Source organism: Oncorhynchus mykiss, chromosome 20, assembly GCF_013265735.2.
Source record: "Oncorhynchus mykiss isolate Arlee chromosome 20, USDA_OmykA_1.1, whole genome shotgun sequence".
NCBI classification, from domain to species: Eukaryota; Metazoa; Chordata; class Actinopteri; order Salmoniformes; family Salmonidae; genus Oncorhynchus; species Oncorhynchus mykiss.
In genome coordinates, this window is record NC_048584.1 from 2,973,150 (window position 1) to 2,990,378 (window position 17,229).

The 17,229-nt window shown below is 41.5% G+C and overlaps 1 protein-coding gene across 5 annotated transcripts in view; it reads right to left on the reverse strand.

Annotated features, from left to right (window-relative positions):
- The window catches only part of LOC110498821 (nebulin-related anchoring protein), a 111,354-nt gene that overhangs the window by 41,277 nt on the left and 52,848 nt on the right, over positions 1 to 17,229 (reverse strand). For all 5 annotated transcript variants that reach the window (XM_021575462.2, XM_036955609.1, XM_036955608.1 and 2 more), the window contains 8 exons: positions 16,316 to 16,414; positions 16,115 to 16,219; positions 14,660 to 14,767; positions 14,064 to 14,375; positions 13,243 to 13,347; positions 7,074 to 7,172; positions 2,723 to 2,827; positions 2,401 to 2,508 (listed from right to left, as the gene is read on the reverse strand). In XM_021575462.2, the coding sequence (XP_021431137.2) occupies positions 2,401 to 2,508; positions 2,723 to 2,827; positions 7,074 to 7,172; positions 13,243 to 13,347; positions 14,064 to 14,375; positions 14,660 to 14,767; positions 16,115 to 16,219; positions 16,316 to 16,414 (1,041 nt within the window). The remainder of the gene's footprint in view (positions 1 to 2,400; positions 2,509 to 2,722; positions 2,828 to 7,073; positions 7,173 to 13,242; positions 13,348 to 14,063; positions 14,376 to 14,659; positions 14,768 to 16,114; positions 16,220 to 16,315; positions 16,415 to 17,229) is intronic.

Genomic DNA, 17,229 nt, shown 5'->3' on the forward strand with positions numbered 1-17,229 from the left:
ACAGAGTCTCCCACCTCAGCTGTAGATCTCTGCAGTTCATCCAGAGTGATCATGGGCCTCTTGGCTGCATCTCTGATCAGTCTTCTCCTTGTATGAGCTGAAAGTTTAGAGGGACGGCCAGGTCTTGGTAGATTTGCAGTGGTCTGATACTCCTTCCATTTCAATATTATCGCTTGCACAGTGCTCCTTGGGATGTTTAAAGCTTGGGAAATCTTTTTGTATCCAAATCCGGCTTTAAACTTCTTCACAACAGTATCTCGGACCTGCCTGGTGTGTTCCTTGTTCTTCATGATGCTCTCTGCGTTTTTAACGGACCTCTGAGACTATCACAGTGCAGGTGCATTTATACGGAGACTTGATTACACACAGGTGGATTGTATTTATCATCATTAGTCATTTAGGTCAACATTGGATCATTCAGAGATCCTCACTGAACTTCTGGAGAGAGTTTGCTGCACTGAAAGTAAAGGGGCTGAATAATTTTGCACGCCCAATTTTTCAGTTTTTGATTTGTTAAAAAAGTTTGAAATATCCAATAAATGTCGTTCCACTTCATGATTGTGTCCCACTTGTTGTTGATTCTTCACAAAAAAATACAGTTTTATATCGTTGTGTTTGAAGCCTGAAATGTGGAAAAAGGTTGCAAAGTTCAAGGGGGCCGAATACTTTCGCAAGGCACTGTACATGTACAGCGCATTCAGAAAGTATTCAGACCCATTTGTTAAGTTTCTGTCACACCCTGATCTGTTTCACCTGTCTTCGTGATTGTCTCCACCCCCTCCAGGTGTCGCCCATCTTCCCCATTATCCCCTGTGTATTTAGACCTGTGTTCTCTGTCTGTTGCCAGTTCATCTTGTCTGTTCAAGTCAACCAGTGTTTTGTGTTTCAGGTCCTGCTTTTCCAGTTTCTCTTTTCTCGCCCTCCTGGTTTTGACCCTTGCCTGTCCCGACTCCGAGCCCACCTGCCTGACCACTCTGCCTGCCCCTGACCCTGAGCCTGCCTGCCACCCGGTACCACTGCCCCACCTCTGGTTAACTGAACCCTGCTTGACCTGTCTATTACCTGCCCCTGTCGGAATATTAAACTATTGTTCGAAGTAGTCTGCATCTGGGTCTTACCTTCATACCTGACAGTTTCAGCCTTATTCTAAAATGGATTACATTGTTAACTCATCAATCTACATACAATACCCAATTATGACAAAGCAAAAACAGGTTTGGATTTTTTTTGCAAATGTATTAAAAATAAAAAACTGAAATATCACATTTATATAAGTATTAAGACCCTTTACTCAGTACTTTGTTGAAGCATCTTTGGCAGTGATTACAGACTCAAGTCTTCTTGGGTATGATGCTACAAGCTTGGCACACCTGTATTTGGGGAGTTTCCCCATTCTTCTCTGCAGATCCTCTCAAGCTCGTTCAGGTTGGATGGGGAGCGTCGCTGCACAGCTATTTTCAGGTCTCTCCAGAGACGCTCGATTGGATTTAAGTTTGGGCTCTGGCTGGGCCACTAAAGGAAATTCAGAGACTTTTCCCGAAGCCACTCCTGCGTTGTCTTGACTGTGTGCTTAGGGTCGTTGTCCTGTTGGAAGGTGAACCTTCGCCCCAGTCTGAGGTCCTAACCACTCTACTATAAAGGCCTGATTTGGTGGAGTGCTGCAGAGATGGTTGTCCTGCTGGAAGGTTCTCCCATCTCCACAGAGGAACTCTGTCAGAGTGATCATCGGGTTCTTGGTCACCTCCCTGACCAAGGACCTTCTCCCCTGATTGCTCAGTTTTGCCGGGTGGCCAGCTCTAGGAAGAGTCTTGGTGGTTCCAAACTTCTTCCATTTAAGAACAATGGAGGCCACTGTGTTCTTGGGGACCTTCAATGCTGCAGAGGTTTTTTGGTACCCTTACCCAAATCTGTGCCTCGACACAATGCTGTCTCGGAACTCCACAGACAATTAATTCGATCTTGTTTTTTTCTCTAACATGCACTATCAACTGTTGGAACTTTATAGGCAGGTGTGTGTGCCTTTCCAAATCATGTCCAGTCAATTGAATTTACCTCAGGTGGACTCCAATCAAGTTGAAGTCTCATTGGCAAAAGCTTCATTTTGAGTCTCATAACAAAAGGTCTGAATACTTATGTAAATAAGTAACCTGTTTTCACTTTGTCGATATGGGGTATTGTGTGTAGATTGATGAGAGAAAACATGTATTTAATCAATTTTAGAATAAGTCTGTAAAGTAACAAGATATGGAAAAAGTGAACTTTCCGAATGCACTCTAAAATATATACAGCATTAATTCATGAAAAAATGTGTTGACAGTTTTCATGGTCTTTCTTTATATGCAATATAGTAACATTATATATATATATATATATATATATATGACGTAAAATCAAACTCACATCACTAAGTATGTTCCCAGACGCTTTGGCTGACTGGAAGGGAATGGCATCCAAACGGAGCTTGTAGCCACCATCTCTGATTTTAGTCCACGACTCCTTATAGCGGGTCTGCCAAGACAAAAAAAATCAGAGTCCGTAAACTACCGGCACAAATGGATCCAACGATAGGTAATCAGAAAAAATAACTATCCACATTTGCTTGATTTATCTGCAAAACCAAGTGAGAGAACGGGTAAATTAATGGATCAATGGATGGATGAATAGGCAGCACTCTATTCGTTATTCATCTTTGCAGGAGTGTGTGTGTGTCTAGGGTACTGACCTCACTGATGTTCATGGCATTGAGCTTGGCCTGCACGTGTTCAGGCAGATCTCCGGAGAGTGTGTAGTTGTGCTTCATATGTTCCCCCTTTTCCCTGTACAGCCTCTGAAAAACACAGGTCAACCTTGTTGTGGTCACAAAACTATTGTACAGTCCTACAACGAATGAAGCATTTTCTTGTCATTTCTCACAGACATGTTCATGGCTATGATTCTTTGTTGTTGCCATTTTCACCGCGGGTAGCGCAAAACGGCTGGGTTTTGATACAATTTATTTATGTTAAGTGTGATGAGGGCTTGACCATTCACTGGCCAATCAACGTTTTTCATGGCTTAATTCTGAATTCGATGGTCTCAAGTTTTGTATGCTATTGAAGATCTTTGAGTTATCATCAACTACAATTCGGCTGGAGGGCACGGAATATTATTGTCCTAATCCATTGTGGATTGATACCGTTTTTAATAGGATACAGTAACTAATAATAGCAACAGTAGAATGCATCCTGTTTTGAAAAATAAGTTTGCAGTCCAAATAGTTCGAGATGACTTCAACAAAATCCAAAATAATACAAAGGGAATGTACTGTTTTGCTGTTCCCAAACGTGATCTTTCAATAAAGCTTTTGTGCTTACGATTCATTTCAAGGCAGTCTCACAAGCAGCAAAATCCTTTAGAATAATTTTTAAAAATCGTGAAAAAAAGCATTTGTTTTTTACGTTTCTAATTATAGATACAAGTTTCACCAGCCCATCTGTTGTTCCATGGGCATAAGAGCATTGTGCGTCCCGCTCTCAAAACCAATGCCATTGCTAACCGTGTTACTGCTAAAACCTGCTATTGGTTAGTGTTAAATGTCCCCACTTGCGCTGCTTTAAACTGGCACTTTGGCGCACATTTTTGAGGACCGCTCAGATATTGCCACCCTTCCCCCTCAGTGCAAGTGAGCTGATTTTAGACAGGTAAATTGCGGAACCTGGCGCAAGGGGTCGAACATGTCAGAGCGCCGGTATTTATATTGATTTGTACAACGATGGGTCTAATCCTGAATGCTGATTGTTTATTCCACACGTTATCACCGGTTAAAGCTTTGACCGGCTAAATGTATGATGTTAAAATGCCTATTTACTCTGTTTCATCTGACTGCGCAATCCACTGTCATCGGCCTAGCCAGGGAAGTTATAAACTTGACCTTCACTATAAAAATCATGCAGATATCTTTATTTTTTTATTTTTTACAAACATTACGTTTTCAACAGCGGAGATTTGTATAACCCTTTCTGTCGGTGAAAAAAATATTAAACGAAATTAATTGTATCTAGTTTGCAGTCTTCCCAACTTCCGTTTGAAGTTTGTGTTCGCTGTGTTGTTGGCTAGCTCCTCTGAACAACAGTGTCTTTATTTAGCAAGGAGACGTGGGCAGGGCTCAATATCTTGCTTGATAAATGAAAAACACTTATGAACGGTCCCTTCTGCCTCTGGTAGTCGTTTCTTCTTACACCGTCGGGTGCGGCATCTCGGCCGTGCGCGTGCCCACGACCACCTCCGCTTTTCCCTCGGCCCAGTCTCTCTTTGGATGAAAAACTGGCACTGGAAGCAGATGAGGCGCTGGTTGTAGAGCGTTGATCAGACCGGGGTGGATCGAAGTAAGCGGCATCCCTCCTGCGTCTGTCATGGAGAGGAGGAGCAGGACCTCTTTTGTCAGGGTTTCTCCAGAAGTAGACTTTGTCCTCGGCCTTGGTTGAATTGTTTGGTTTTAAGTTCCGTTATTTCTGTAGACAACTTGTCCTGGAGCGCTTGGTTAGTTTATCAGTTCATTGAATAGACCATCATTAACAGAGCTGTGCGTTTCTCTTCAATCGTGTTATCCATTTCAACATCCTAAATAAAAGCGCGAATTAAAAGTTTATCTCGGAGCATCGTAGCACCATTAGGTGCAAAAACTCGACTTACCCAGTTGCGGCCCACTTTTTGGAAGCAACCCATCGATTTTGTCTCTACGTTATTTGGCATCGAATATGTCACCCTCCCTAGGAGATGGGGTGACCTCGAAAATGTATTGTTAAAACGAGAGGCTGCCTGGATCTTTAATTTAAAGACCCTTGCTACCTTCGGTCTCAACGTAGACTTTGATCTCTAGCCATTGTTGGGATTTTGCTACTGTAAATGTTTCTAGGCTTATGTAGCCAAATTGTATCTATGATCGTACACTATCCATTTATGTTTTTTGTATGCTATTTCAATATAATATAATTAACCAATGATATCAGGCCACACCTGGCCATGATTACAGACACCTGTGTGTCTTTTGACACTATATAAACGAGTCACCCCGCAGTGTTTGTCATTATACCTTGATGAAGACAGATTGTCTGTCGATACGTTGGACATATACATTTTTTTTTGCATCTGAGCTCCTCGAGCTCTCCTTTATTTTTTAAAACCTTTACAATAAACACCTGCTGCGCTTGAAACCAGCTCTGTGGCTTCCCTTGTGTTCATTACAGTAGGTTTATGTGTATGATATTGGATGCGAAAGTGTGTATATCTGAATAAGAGTAGCGCAATAACGTGTGATGTCCAAATAAATAATAACCCAGACAATTTGCATTGTTGAGTGTATGTGTTTAACATGAAATGAGCATAGCCTTAATATTCCGGTTGATAATTGTAATCCATATCGTATCATCATCATAGATGCATCATATTGAAATTTAACAACATTTTCAGAGAAAAACATCCCAGCATTTCCATAGCAATTGACGTTTCAAGTGACTATGAAAGAGACCTTACTATAGATGGCTTCACTACAGTACACATGTATCCCGTACAATATGTTATTATTCCATAACGTCCCTGTTCTGATATCTTCCCATTGCTTGTTAAACATATCAACATGTAGACAGACATACAAAGGATAGACAAACAAAAACATTACATTTGAGAAGTTTCACAATAAAGAGTGTTCGATCGAGTGTTCGTATGTATAAGCGTCTATGTCATTGAGTGTGTGTGCTGATAAAGTTCATAGTGTTGAAATATTTGTTCAGCTCCAATATGTTTCCGTAACCTGACGTCCCGGTAGAATTTAGTACAGGTGTTATGGAGCAGTCTCGGAAGAGCAGTCCATAATGAGAAAGGCACACTTACCTCTCTCCCTCTGTTGCCTCTGTGTCTTGCGACGTTCATTTGTCTCCCGGGGAAATTGGTAATGGATTTGGTCCCTTTAGGCTCGCTTCCCCTGCTTTAGATCAGCACCTTTTGTTGGTCGTGTTCAAATTTTGCGTTGGTCTTGTCGCACTGAGCCACCTTGTTTACAGTCTCTATAGTAAGTTTCAAGGTGGATTGCACGAACTATCTGATCGCCCCCTCTGGACTATTTGATGCGTCCTCAGGAATCCCCCCAAAATATTAGATTTTCACGCATGCTACGGGTTTGTATGTCAAGTAGCGTCTCCTTCATCACCCTGTTTTCCCTGAGTAGACAATCCATGTTGGAATCGTGTATTTTTACCTTGGCTGTGAGTGTCTTGTTTTCTCTTTGGAGCTTGAGAATTTCACTCTGGCTGAACTCCGAACTCCCCCTCAGCCCTGCTACCTCCTCACACAACTGTTCCATTGTTGCATGGATTCCAGCCAGAACACTCGCCTCTACTTCAAAAGGTAAGTAAATCATCAGTGTCTTTAGATTAATCTGCCTTTCTATTTTTGTAGGGTTAGAGTTATTTTGTGAGGTAGCCGGATCTTTCTACAAAGGAGTATGTTGTTCCTCCATTGCATAAAGCTGTTGATACTCGTCGATTTCCCTCAGGATCTCCTTAGTATCACATTTGGCTCAGAACTGCAAGCAGTTGTTACCAAAACTTTTAACGACGTGTCTTTGCCAGGACGACCGACGATGTTATTGAGTTTGTTTAAAAATAAATAACAGACTGGCGAGATATTCTAACCGTTTTCCCCATTCACTTTTCCCATTGTAAAATAATGAAATTAAGCAACCGCATCTAAGCAGAATGAGTACAATGTAAGTGATGTCATTTCAATGGATAAACAAATGCATTGCCGTAAGATGACCACTTTTGTTTTTTGCTGAGCTTGACCTCGTTGATTATATTCATAATGCATGATAAATAGCTTGTGGGAAGAGGGGGATGCATGCTTATGGCATTGCCAGCAGTAAGATTTGAGTTCGATTCCAAAAAGGAAATCGCTGTAGGTTATGAATGGTGTGTCATTTATTTATATGTTTTACCTTATTAGACGGCGTTAGTGCACATGTTATCGGATCCAAAGCAACCGCCCAGAGTTTAAGTAGTGTCCCTTTTTAGCCGCTATGTATAGACTGGTGGGCTTACGTCTAGGGCCAGTTTGTTGCTGAGTTTGGCCTGGACCATCTCGGGAGTGTCCTCCACGCTGGTGAACTTCAGATCGCTGACATGTTGACGGTACTTTTTCTGGAAAACACCACAGATAAAGCACAGTATGTGAAATTAAGTCAAATCTAACTGTATTAAAAATGCATTTAAAATGTAAAACACACTTTACAGTAAAACAAATAAGACGTTAAAGCAAATAAGAGGTAGGCTGGGTCCAAAATAACTACCCCCAGTTAATGTCAATCTATTTTAGACTGTTCTGGAGCTGAAATAGTTGTTAAGGAAATTATAATAAAGGTCATTACTTTACATATTTAAAATCAACCCTGCAGAGATTCACAGAAATGAAGGATTAAGGCTCACTGCTAGCTAAAATAATGAGATGGGTCAATCATATTGCTTTCACATATCGTGTCACGGTTGGATTGAGGTCAAGCTGGAAAAGGTGCAGAGCAATACAAAGACGTTATGGTACGTAGACAGCTATACTGTAGCTGTTTTTCAATAAAACTAAACAGTTCGCTTGATTTGGCTGCTGGTGGGCAAGGAGACCCCCAGCTCCCCAAAACCATTAACAACTATGTGCCGTTTTTAAGGGATAGTTACATGTTAACTATTTGGTTTTAATACTGTATAATCACCTATTTAGCATAGTCAGAACTACACATTTCCTATTATTCAATATAAAACAATTACACACTTAGCTCCATGAGAGTTATACAGTAAGTCACTTTTCATGATCAGTAAACATCAATGATAATGTAATTTCAGATACGTCCAGGTACCTATCCATTTGGCATGTACTAAACAAACAACATCCTTTAGCTTTGCTTCATCAGAGATTAGTATTTTGGAACGAGGTTGACGTCGGCAAGTTGGACTACTGTTTTCACCACTATAGATGGCAAGGAAATCAAATAATATTTGGATATAGTCATTTAGTTTATCCCCTGAAAGTTTGCTTTTTACTAGCCATATTGGCATGATCTGTTATTAGCTAGCTAGCCAATTTCACCTGGTTCATCAATCAATGTAGCCTATATCATGTGTCAGCAGCAATCGTAATTAAACACACTTAAAAACAATGTTGAAAAGGGGATCATGTTAGCTAGCTTCTCTAGGTAGGCCTACATTGGTTGGCGAAAAAGTACATTAGGTCAACAGTACTTACCACTATGGACAAAGTTTCTGCTGGTAGCTTGCGAAGTAAACAGGCAAATGCTCACTTCTGCTACTTGACAGGCAGAGCCCACAATATATGCAAAAATAAACCACTCATACTTGTCAGGTGGAATTCACTATTATATTATATCACTCAAATATCCAATTAATGGTGGCCAATATTGAGCGACATTGTGAGGCTACCCTACATATCTTAAATTACATGATGAATTGATGTTTACTGATCATGAAAAGCATGCAGTTGGTTAATTTCTATATAACTCTAATCATAGAGCTAAATGTGCACAATTGTTTTACATAGAATAATCAGAAATGTGGTCTGACCATGATCTTCAAGGGGTGATGAGGTGATTACAACCAAATAGTTTTTATTACATTTTTTTTTTAAAACATTCAATCTATCTGCAGTGAAGCCACTCAACATTTCCATTCCATTCCATCATCTAGCAGACACTCCCATCCAGAGTGTCCGACAGGAGCAACCAGGGTCAAGTGCCCCACCCAAGGGCACAAGGACAGATCCCTCACCCAGTTGAATCGGGGACCCGAACCAGCAAACTCTCGGGCCACTGGCCCAAGCTCTCAGCCATCCAAGATCCCCAACAGTTCCCCTCAAGCGCTGCCCCTCAACCATCCAAGACCCTCCTGAAAAACCTCCCCCCATCTCCTCATCTCCCCAACCCACCGTCCCCTTCCAACCAACCAAAACCACCACCCATGCGCCAAACATCCAACAAAAAGAACAAAAGACAAAAAAGACAAAAACAAACAAAAACAGAAAACAATGCAAAAGCAAAAGACATCAAGGACAACAAAAACCAAAACATCAAGGACAACAAAAAACAAAACATCAAGGACAACAAAAACCAAAACATCAAGGACAACAAAAACCAAAACATCAAGGACAACAAAAACCAAAACAGCAAGGACAACAAAAACCAAAACAGCAAGGACAACAAAAACCAAAACATCAAGGACAACAAAAACCAAAACAGCAAGGACAACAAAAACCAAAACAGCAAGGACAACAAAAACCAAAACAGCAAGGACAACAAAAACCAAAACATCAAGGACAACAAAAACCAAAACAGCAAGGACAACAAAAACCAAAACAGCAAGGACAACAAAAACCAAAACAGCAAGGACAACAAAAACCAAAACAGCAAGGACAACAAAAACCAAAACAGCAAGGACAACAAAAACCAAAACATCAAGGACAACAAAAACCAAAACATCAAGGACAACAAAAACCAAAACAGCAAGGACAACAAAAACCAAAACAGCAAGGACAACAAAAACCAAAACATCAAGGACAACAAAAACCAAAACAGCAAGGACAACAAAAACCAAAACATCAAGGACAACAAAAACCAAAACAGCAAGGACAACAAAAACCAAAACAGCAAGGACAACTGTATGTGTTTGTGTGCATGTGTGGCACTATTTCATGAGTGTGTGTGTTTCCGTGTGTGCGTTTTGAATGTGAGTGTGTGTATGAATGTGTCCACGTGTACAAGCCCTTGCGTGGCATCAGCCGGGGGGCAAACTGGCATTGGATCTAACAAAGTTCCTTTTTAGTATCAGTTATACATATTTTTTCCTTCTTTTTTTTTACTCTTTGACTGTCCATTCCATCCTCCGCCCAGCAACTTCACTCACACTTTTCTCCAGTTCCACATCGCAACCCTCAGATTAGCTCAACCCCACCCCACCTACCTTTTCTGGCCAGCCTCTTTGGATTTCTACGAGCCATATATCTTTCAACTATGCTGTGATGTTTAACATACAATTTTAATCTATCAAATAGAATCTACAGATTGCGAGTTGAAGATAAACATTTTTACTTAGAGTATTTGTATATTAGTAATTGACTGACCCGGTCTCTCCAGATCTCCCAACAATACTATTTCTAGGGTACATTTTTGATTAATGTTATGCCTTTTCAGCCATTCCTGAACATGAGACCAGAAACAGGCTACCTGAGGGCAATACCAGAAGAAATTGTCTTTTGATTCTGTATTCTCTCAACAAAATCTGCAGAGCCGTGATGGTTGTATGCCCCAAATATTCAAAATGTTGTTGGTGGCAAGAATTCTGTACAGTGATTTTAGCTGAAAAGCATGAAGTCTTGAATCTTGCGCTGTTTTATATATCAACTCATACACCCTGTGATATGAAATCAGTACATCAAAAAATCTCTTCCCAGCTATTTTGCGATCTGTATGGCACAGCCGTCAACATCCTGGTCCTCAAATTAAACTGGTATATTTTCATATTTTTGTTCCTCCGCCAGGTTTGCTCCATTATATTGGGCAAACAGACCAGTTCCCTACCTCCTCCTCCTCCTCCTCAAAATAAATCATCAAAGACCAAACAGTTCTATTTTTGTTTCATCAGACCAGAGGACATTTCTCCAAAAAGTATGATTTTTTTCCCCATGTGCAGTTGCAAATCGTAGTCTGGGTTTTTTTATGGCGGTTTTGGAGCAGTGGCTTCTTCCTTGCTGAGCGGGCTTTCAGGTTATGCGATATAGGACTCGTTTTACTGTGGATATAGATACTTTTGTACCCTGTTGTTCTGGATTGATTTGCACTTTTCGCACCAAAGTATGTTAATCTCTAGGAGACAGAACGCGTCTCCTTCCTGAGCGGTATGACGGCTGCGTGGTCCCATGGTGTTTTTACTTGCGTACTATTGTTTGTACAGATGAACGTGGTACCTTCAGGCGTTTGGAAATTGCTCCCAAGGATGAACCAGACTTGTGGAGGTCTATAATTTTTTGGCTGATTTCGTTTGATTTTCACATGATGTCAAGCTAAGAGGCACTGAGTTTGAAGGTAGGCCTTGAAATACATCCACAGGTACACCTCCAATTGACTCAAACAATGTCAATTAGCCTATCAGAAGCTTCTAAAGCCATGACTTCATTTTCTGGAATTTTCTAAGCTGTTTAAAGGCACAGTCAACTTAGTGTATGTAAACTTCTGACCCACTGGAATTGTGATACAGTGAATAAGTGAAATAATCTGTCTGTAAACAATTGTTGGAAAAATGACTTGTGTCATGCACAAAGTAGATGTCCTAACCGACTTGCCAAAACTATATTTGCCAACAAATTTGTGGAGTGGTTGAAAAATGATTTTTAATGACTCCAATCTAAGTGCATGTAAACTTCCGACTTCAACTATATACTTAGCGTCATATATAGTCGATTTAAGTATGAAAGTATGTGATTCTTAACCCAGTCATACAGTATGTCCTCTATTCCCCTCTATTCCCCTCAAGGTCCTAAACGATATCTTAACCGCCATCGATAAGAAACATTACTGTGCAGCCGTATTCATTGATCTGGCCAAGGCTTTCGACTCTGTCAATCACCACATCCTCATCGGCAGACTCAACAGCCTTGGTTTCTCAAATGATTGCCTCGCCTGGTTCACCAACTACTTCTCTGATAGAGTTCAGTGTGTCAAATCTGAGGGTCTGTTGTCCGGACCTCTGGCAGTCTCTATGGGGGTGCCACAGGGTTCAATTCTTGGACCGTCTCTCTTCTCTGTATACATCAATGAGGTCGCTCTTGCTGCTGGTGAGTCTCTGATCCACCTCTACGCAGACGACACCATTCTGTATACTTCCGGCCCTTCTTTGGACACTGTGTTAACAACCCTCCAGGCAAGCTTCAATGCCATACAACTCTCCTTCCGTGGCCTCCAACTGCTCTTAAATACAAGTAAAACTAAATGCATGCTCTTCAACCGATCACTACCTGCACCTACCCGCCTGTCCAACATCACTACTCTGGACGGCTCTGACTTAGAATACGTGGACAACTACAAATACTTAGGTGTCTGGTTAGACTGTAAACTCTCCTTCCAGACCCATATCAAACATCTCCAATCCAAAGTTAAATCTAGAATTGGCTTCCTATTTCGCAACAAAGCATCCTTCACTCATGCTGCCAAACATACCCTTGTAAAACTGACCACCCTACCAATCCTCGACTTTGGCGATGTAATTTACAAAATAGCCTCCAATACCCTACTCAACAAACTGGATGCAGTCTATCACAGTGCAATCCGTTTTGTCACCAAAGCCCCATACACTACCCATCATTGCGACCTGTACGCTCTCGTTGGCTGGCCCTCGCTTCATACTCGTCGCCAAACCCACTGGCTCCATGTCATCTACAAGACCCTGCTAGGTAAAGTCCCCCCTTATCTCAGCTCGCTGGTCACCATAGCATCTCCCACCTGTAGCACACGCTCCAGCAGGTATATCTCTCTAGTCACCCCCAAAACCAATTCTTTCTTTGGCCGCCTCTCTTTCCAGTTCTCTGCTGCCAATGACTGGAACGAACTACAAAAATCTCTGAAACTGGAAACACTTATCTCCCTCACTAGCTTTAAGCACCAACTGTCAGAGCAGCTCACAGATTACTGCACCTGTACATAGCCCACATATAATTTAGCCCTATCAACTACCTCTTTCCCAACTGTATTTAATTTATTTATTTATTTTGCTCCTTTGCACCCCATTATTTTTATTTCTACTTTGCACATTCTTCCATTGCAAAATTACCATTCCAGTGTTTTACTTGCTATATTGTATTTACCTTGCCACCAAGGCCTTTTTTTGCCTTTACCTCCCTTCTCACCTCATTTGCTCACATTGTATATAGACTTGTTTATACTTTATTATTGACTGTATGTTTGTTTTACTCCATGTGTAACTCTGTGTTGTTGTATCTGTCGAACTGCTTTGCTTTATCTTGGCCAGGCCGCAATTGTAAATGAGAACTTGTTCTCAACTTGCCTACCTGGTTAAATAAAGGTAAAATAAATAAATAAATAAATAAATAAATATCAAGTGTTTATGTTTGGTGCAACTTTGTATTTCCAGTGGTGAACAAAGACCTCATTGACCTAAGATTGAGCATTCTTTTCTAGGTTAAGGATTTAAATGTTACCTCGCTAACGAGCTCGCCAGCCTTCTTTGCTTGTTTCACATCCAGGAAATCTGCTGCCACCCAGCCCACGCCCTTCATCCAGTTCCGATCCGACCTGTACTGTTTCTGAATACACAAACAAGGAACAGCTCTCATGCCAGTTCGTCATTTTAAATACTCATTTGTTCTTAACTGACTTGCCTGGTTAAACACATGTTAAGTTAATTCATACATTAAATACACAACTTTTAAAGGTGCATTCATTCTGTAAAATGTCCATATGCAAATAACCTTCAACATCTATGATATAATGCTATCTGTATTTAGGGTAAAAGAGAAAAATGCCAGCAGACATTCCCGGTGCTTTAGTTGTTCTGATGCTGCATTCATGCCCTATCGGAGTAATCAGAGGAACGATTGTCAACTTGGAGCCACAACTTGGTAGCATTCACTTGCTTCGAACTCGTTTAGAACGCTAACAACTAACTAGCTACAGCAAACATAATCTAAAAGTACAGCTATCACGTGTCCCGCAATCAAATTATGGTGTTAAAAAAACAATACTATTGTAAAAAAAAAAAATTAAAAAGTTATATTTAACTGCCAAAAAAATGCTGTCATCAAAGTCATTTCTGTGGTAATAGGTTACGTCAGCGTTCAGCATATAGGGAAAGTTAGGGACCAGAGAGTTTTCAACTTGTATGTACAGCTTGGAAGCTGGCGTGAGCGTTTTTTCCAAGTCGGGATTTATATTTACTATTACTCCGATTTGCTGTGAATGCAGCCTTAGACTTACGTGACTGAGAATGCTGGGAAATGTAGTTCCGGCAGGTAAAACTTACATCACTCAGTAGTCCGTAGGCCTTCTTGGCCCAGGCCACCTTCATGTCGCCGGGCAGGGTTGTGTACTTGTGCAGGAAGGTCCTGTAGTTGGTCTCAGTTGCCAGATCCTGGGCCTTCTTGGCGTGGGTCATGGTCAACATGTCCAAAGAGGCACCATGCTTGGTTTTAGTGTCCTCGTACTTCTTTCTGTAGTGGCGATCACTCTGCAACCGGGTGGCCAGAGCCGAGTGCGCCATCTGAGAGTCGTCAGTGACCATCTTCACCCCAATCATCTTCCCCTTAGTCTGCTCGTACTTCTCCTTGTATTTCACCTGGCCAGTCAGAGATTTTTCATTAGTGGCCGTTAGAAGAGATCCTTGAAAAGGACATTTAGCCCCATCCCTAACACTAACTTCTGGGACTAATCCCTGCCTACCATACCCTTTCTGATTGGTATTTTGACCAACCACATCCTACTTAAAATTAGCATTTGTGATTATGTTGTTGCTGTTCTTGTATCAATGCATGTCTGTGAGTGACAGAGATACTTAGCATAGTGCTATGCCTGGTACCTGGTCAAATACAGGTTAACGAACACATTAAGGGGGTAACTCACGTTACTGGCCAGGTCTCTCTTAGCCTTAGCTGTGAGGATGGACAAGGAGTCCATGCGCAACTCAAAGCCCTTTTCTCGCTGTTGCTCCCAGCTACTCTTATACACTTTCTGAAATGAGAACAAGATCGAATGATGGAACATGTTAAAAGACAGACATGAATTGTAAATTGCCCAGAGCTGTGTTTGAATACTCATACTAACCGCACTGTTTGACGTAAATTGAGTATATTATATGCTTATTGTTCATAGTATGGATACAGTTAATATGCCAAATGTTCCCAGATGTCGTACTAAATTCGCCAAAATACTGAAGAATACAAGCAGTGGACACTTTCCGTGCTTTTAGGGCCCATAATGCAATTCTTCTAAAAATGGGCGGGGCTTCACAACGTTTTCAGATTTGAAGGAAATGGCAGAAATGATGCGGCCGAAGTCCGACGAGAGTGGATACAAATTCATTGCTTTAACTAATTATGACAAATGTTAACATTTTCAGCAATGTAATAAAGTAATGACTTTCCAAATAAGTTATGTTATATGTTGGCTGAAGATTTGTTAGCTACGCCATCCTTACGAACCGCATAGCGTTACAGCAGTATGTTCATTTTTATCAGGATCCCCATTAGCTAACGCCGTAATGCAAGCTGATCTTCCTAGCATCCAAAAACAGCAGTATGTACCGGTATGTTAGCTAGTTATCTAACGTTAGTTTGCTTCTAATACAGTTAACTTGCCAGGCAGTATATTAACTATAATCTAACTAACTACCCAATGTTTATTGACTTGATTATTCATGTCATTCTTAGCTGAGTGGTGTAGTCGTTCTCAATGAACATGGTTAATTCTGTCTATCTACTCCGATTTCAGAGCACTCTCGTCTGAGTGAGCCAGAGTGCAGAATAACTGATGAATTTACGAACGCTCAACACCCTTTGAATATATGGCCGGTGTCAGTAAACGTCAGCAAAAAAGAGAATAATTAAATTGTTGCCAGCAGCACAGTTAGTCACCAACGCTCTGGATAACATTAAAACAGCTCTGCTAGGGTGAGTAAAATGGTCAGAGTGAGGTGTTCTCTCATTTGTGTCTGGAAATAGCTAGCAAGCTATCCAACGTTAGCTTGGGTGCTCGACTGCCGTACTCCTTAGCCAGAGCGTCCAGTGATGTGCTCTGAGAGCAAAATGTTCAGAATTTACGATGGACAATCTCACAACGCTTTGGATTTACAAACGCCCAGAGCGCACTCTGAACGCACTCTGGCACTCCACATTGAATTTACAAACACACCCAAAATTGTAAAATGTCTAGCTAGTAACAAGCTAGCAAGAAGTTGCATAGCAACAGCATCAACTTCCGGTAGACAGAAAAAGAGCTAGTATGCTCAACTGAAAGGATACCGTTTGTTCACAGTATACTAAAATGAACTAATAGTATGTAGTCTGCCAGAGTCCTTACCCCACTGAGGAGGTCTGCATTGGCTTTGGCCTGCCTGAAGAGTGGCTCATCTTTATCCATGGTGTACTGGTGCATCATCTGTTCGTTGCCCGCCTTATACGTTAGCTGACGGGAGAAATAGCCAATCAAACACAAGCCGACTGAATACAGCCAGAAGAAAAGAGCAGGACAGGGTTATAGCAAATGATCAGCCAACCTCACCTTGCTCTGCAGTTCCTGGCTCTTCTTGGCGTGTTTGATAGAGGGAGTATCGGCCACCTGGGTGAACTTGACGTCGTCCACTTTCTGACGGTACTTTTTCTGTGAGAGGAAACAAAGTGAGGAGTCAACACTAAAGAAACAAATAAAAAATACAATAATACACACACATACACGCTCTACCCTATTATACTGACGGTACACGCTCTACCCTATTATACTGACGGTACACGCTCTACCCTATTATACTGACGTCGCACGCGCTACCCTATTATACACGCTCTACCCTATTATACTGACGTCACACGCTCTACCGTATTATACTGACGTCACACGCTCTACCCTATTATACTGACGTCACACGCTCTACCCTATTATACTGACGTCACACGCTCTACCCTATTATACTGACGTCACACGCTCTACCCTATTATACTGACGTCACACGCTCTACCCTATTATACTGACGTCACACGCTCTACCCTATTATACTGACGTCACACGCTCTACCCTATTATACTGACGGTACACGCTCTACCCTATTATACTGACGGTACACGCTCTACCCTATTATACTGACGGTACACGCGCTACCCTATTATACTGACGGTACACGCTCTACCCTATTATACTGACGTCGCACGCTCTACCCTATTATACTGACGTCGCACGCTCTACCCTATTATACTGACGTCGCACGCTCTACCCTATTATACTGACGTCGCACGCTCTACCCTATTATACTGACGTCGCACGCTCTACCCTATTATACTGACGTCGCACGCTCTACCCTATTATACTGACGTCACACGCTCTACCCTATTATACTGACGTCACACGCTCTACCCTATTATACTGACGTCACACGCTCTACCCTATTATACACGCTCTACCCTATTATACTGACGTCGCACGCT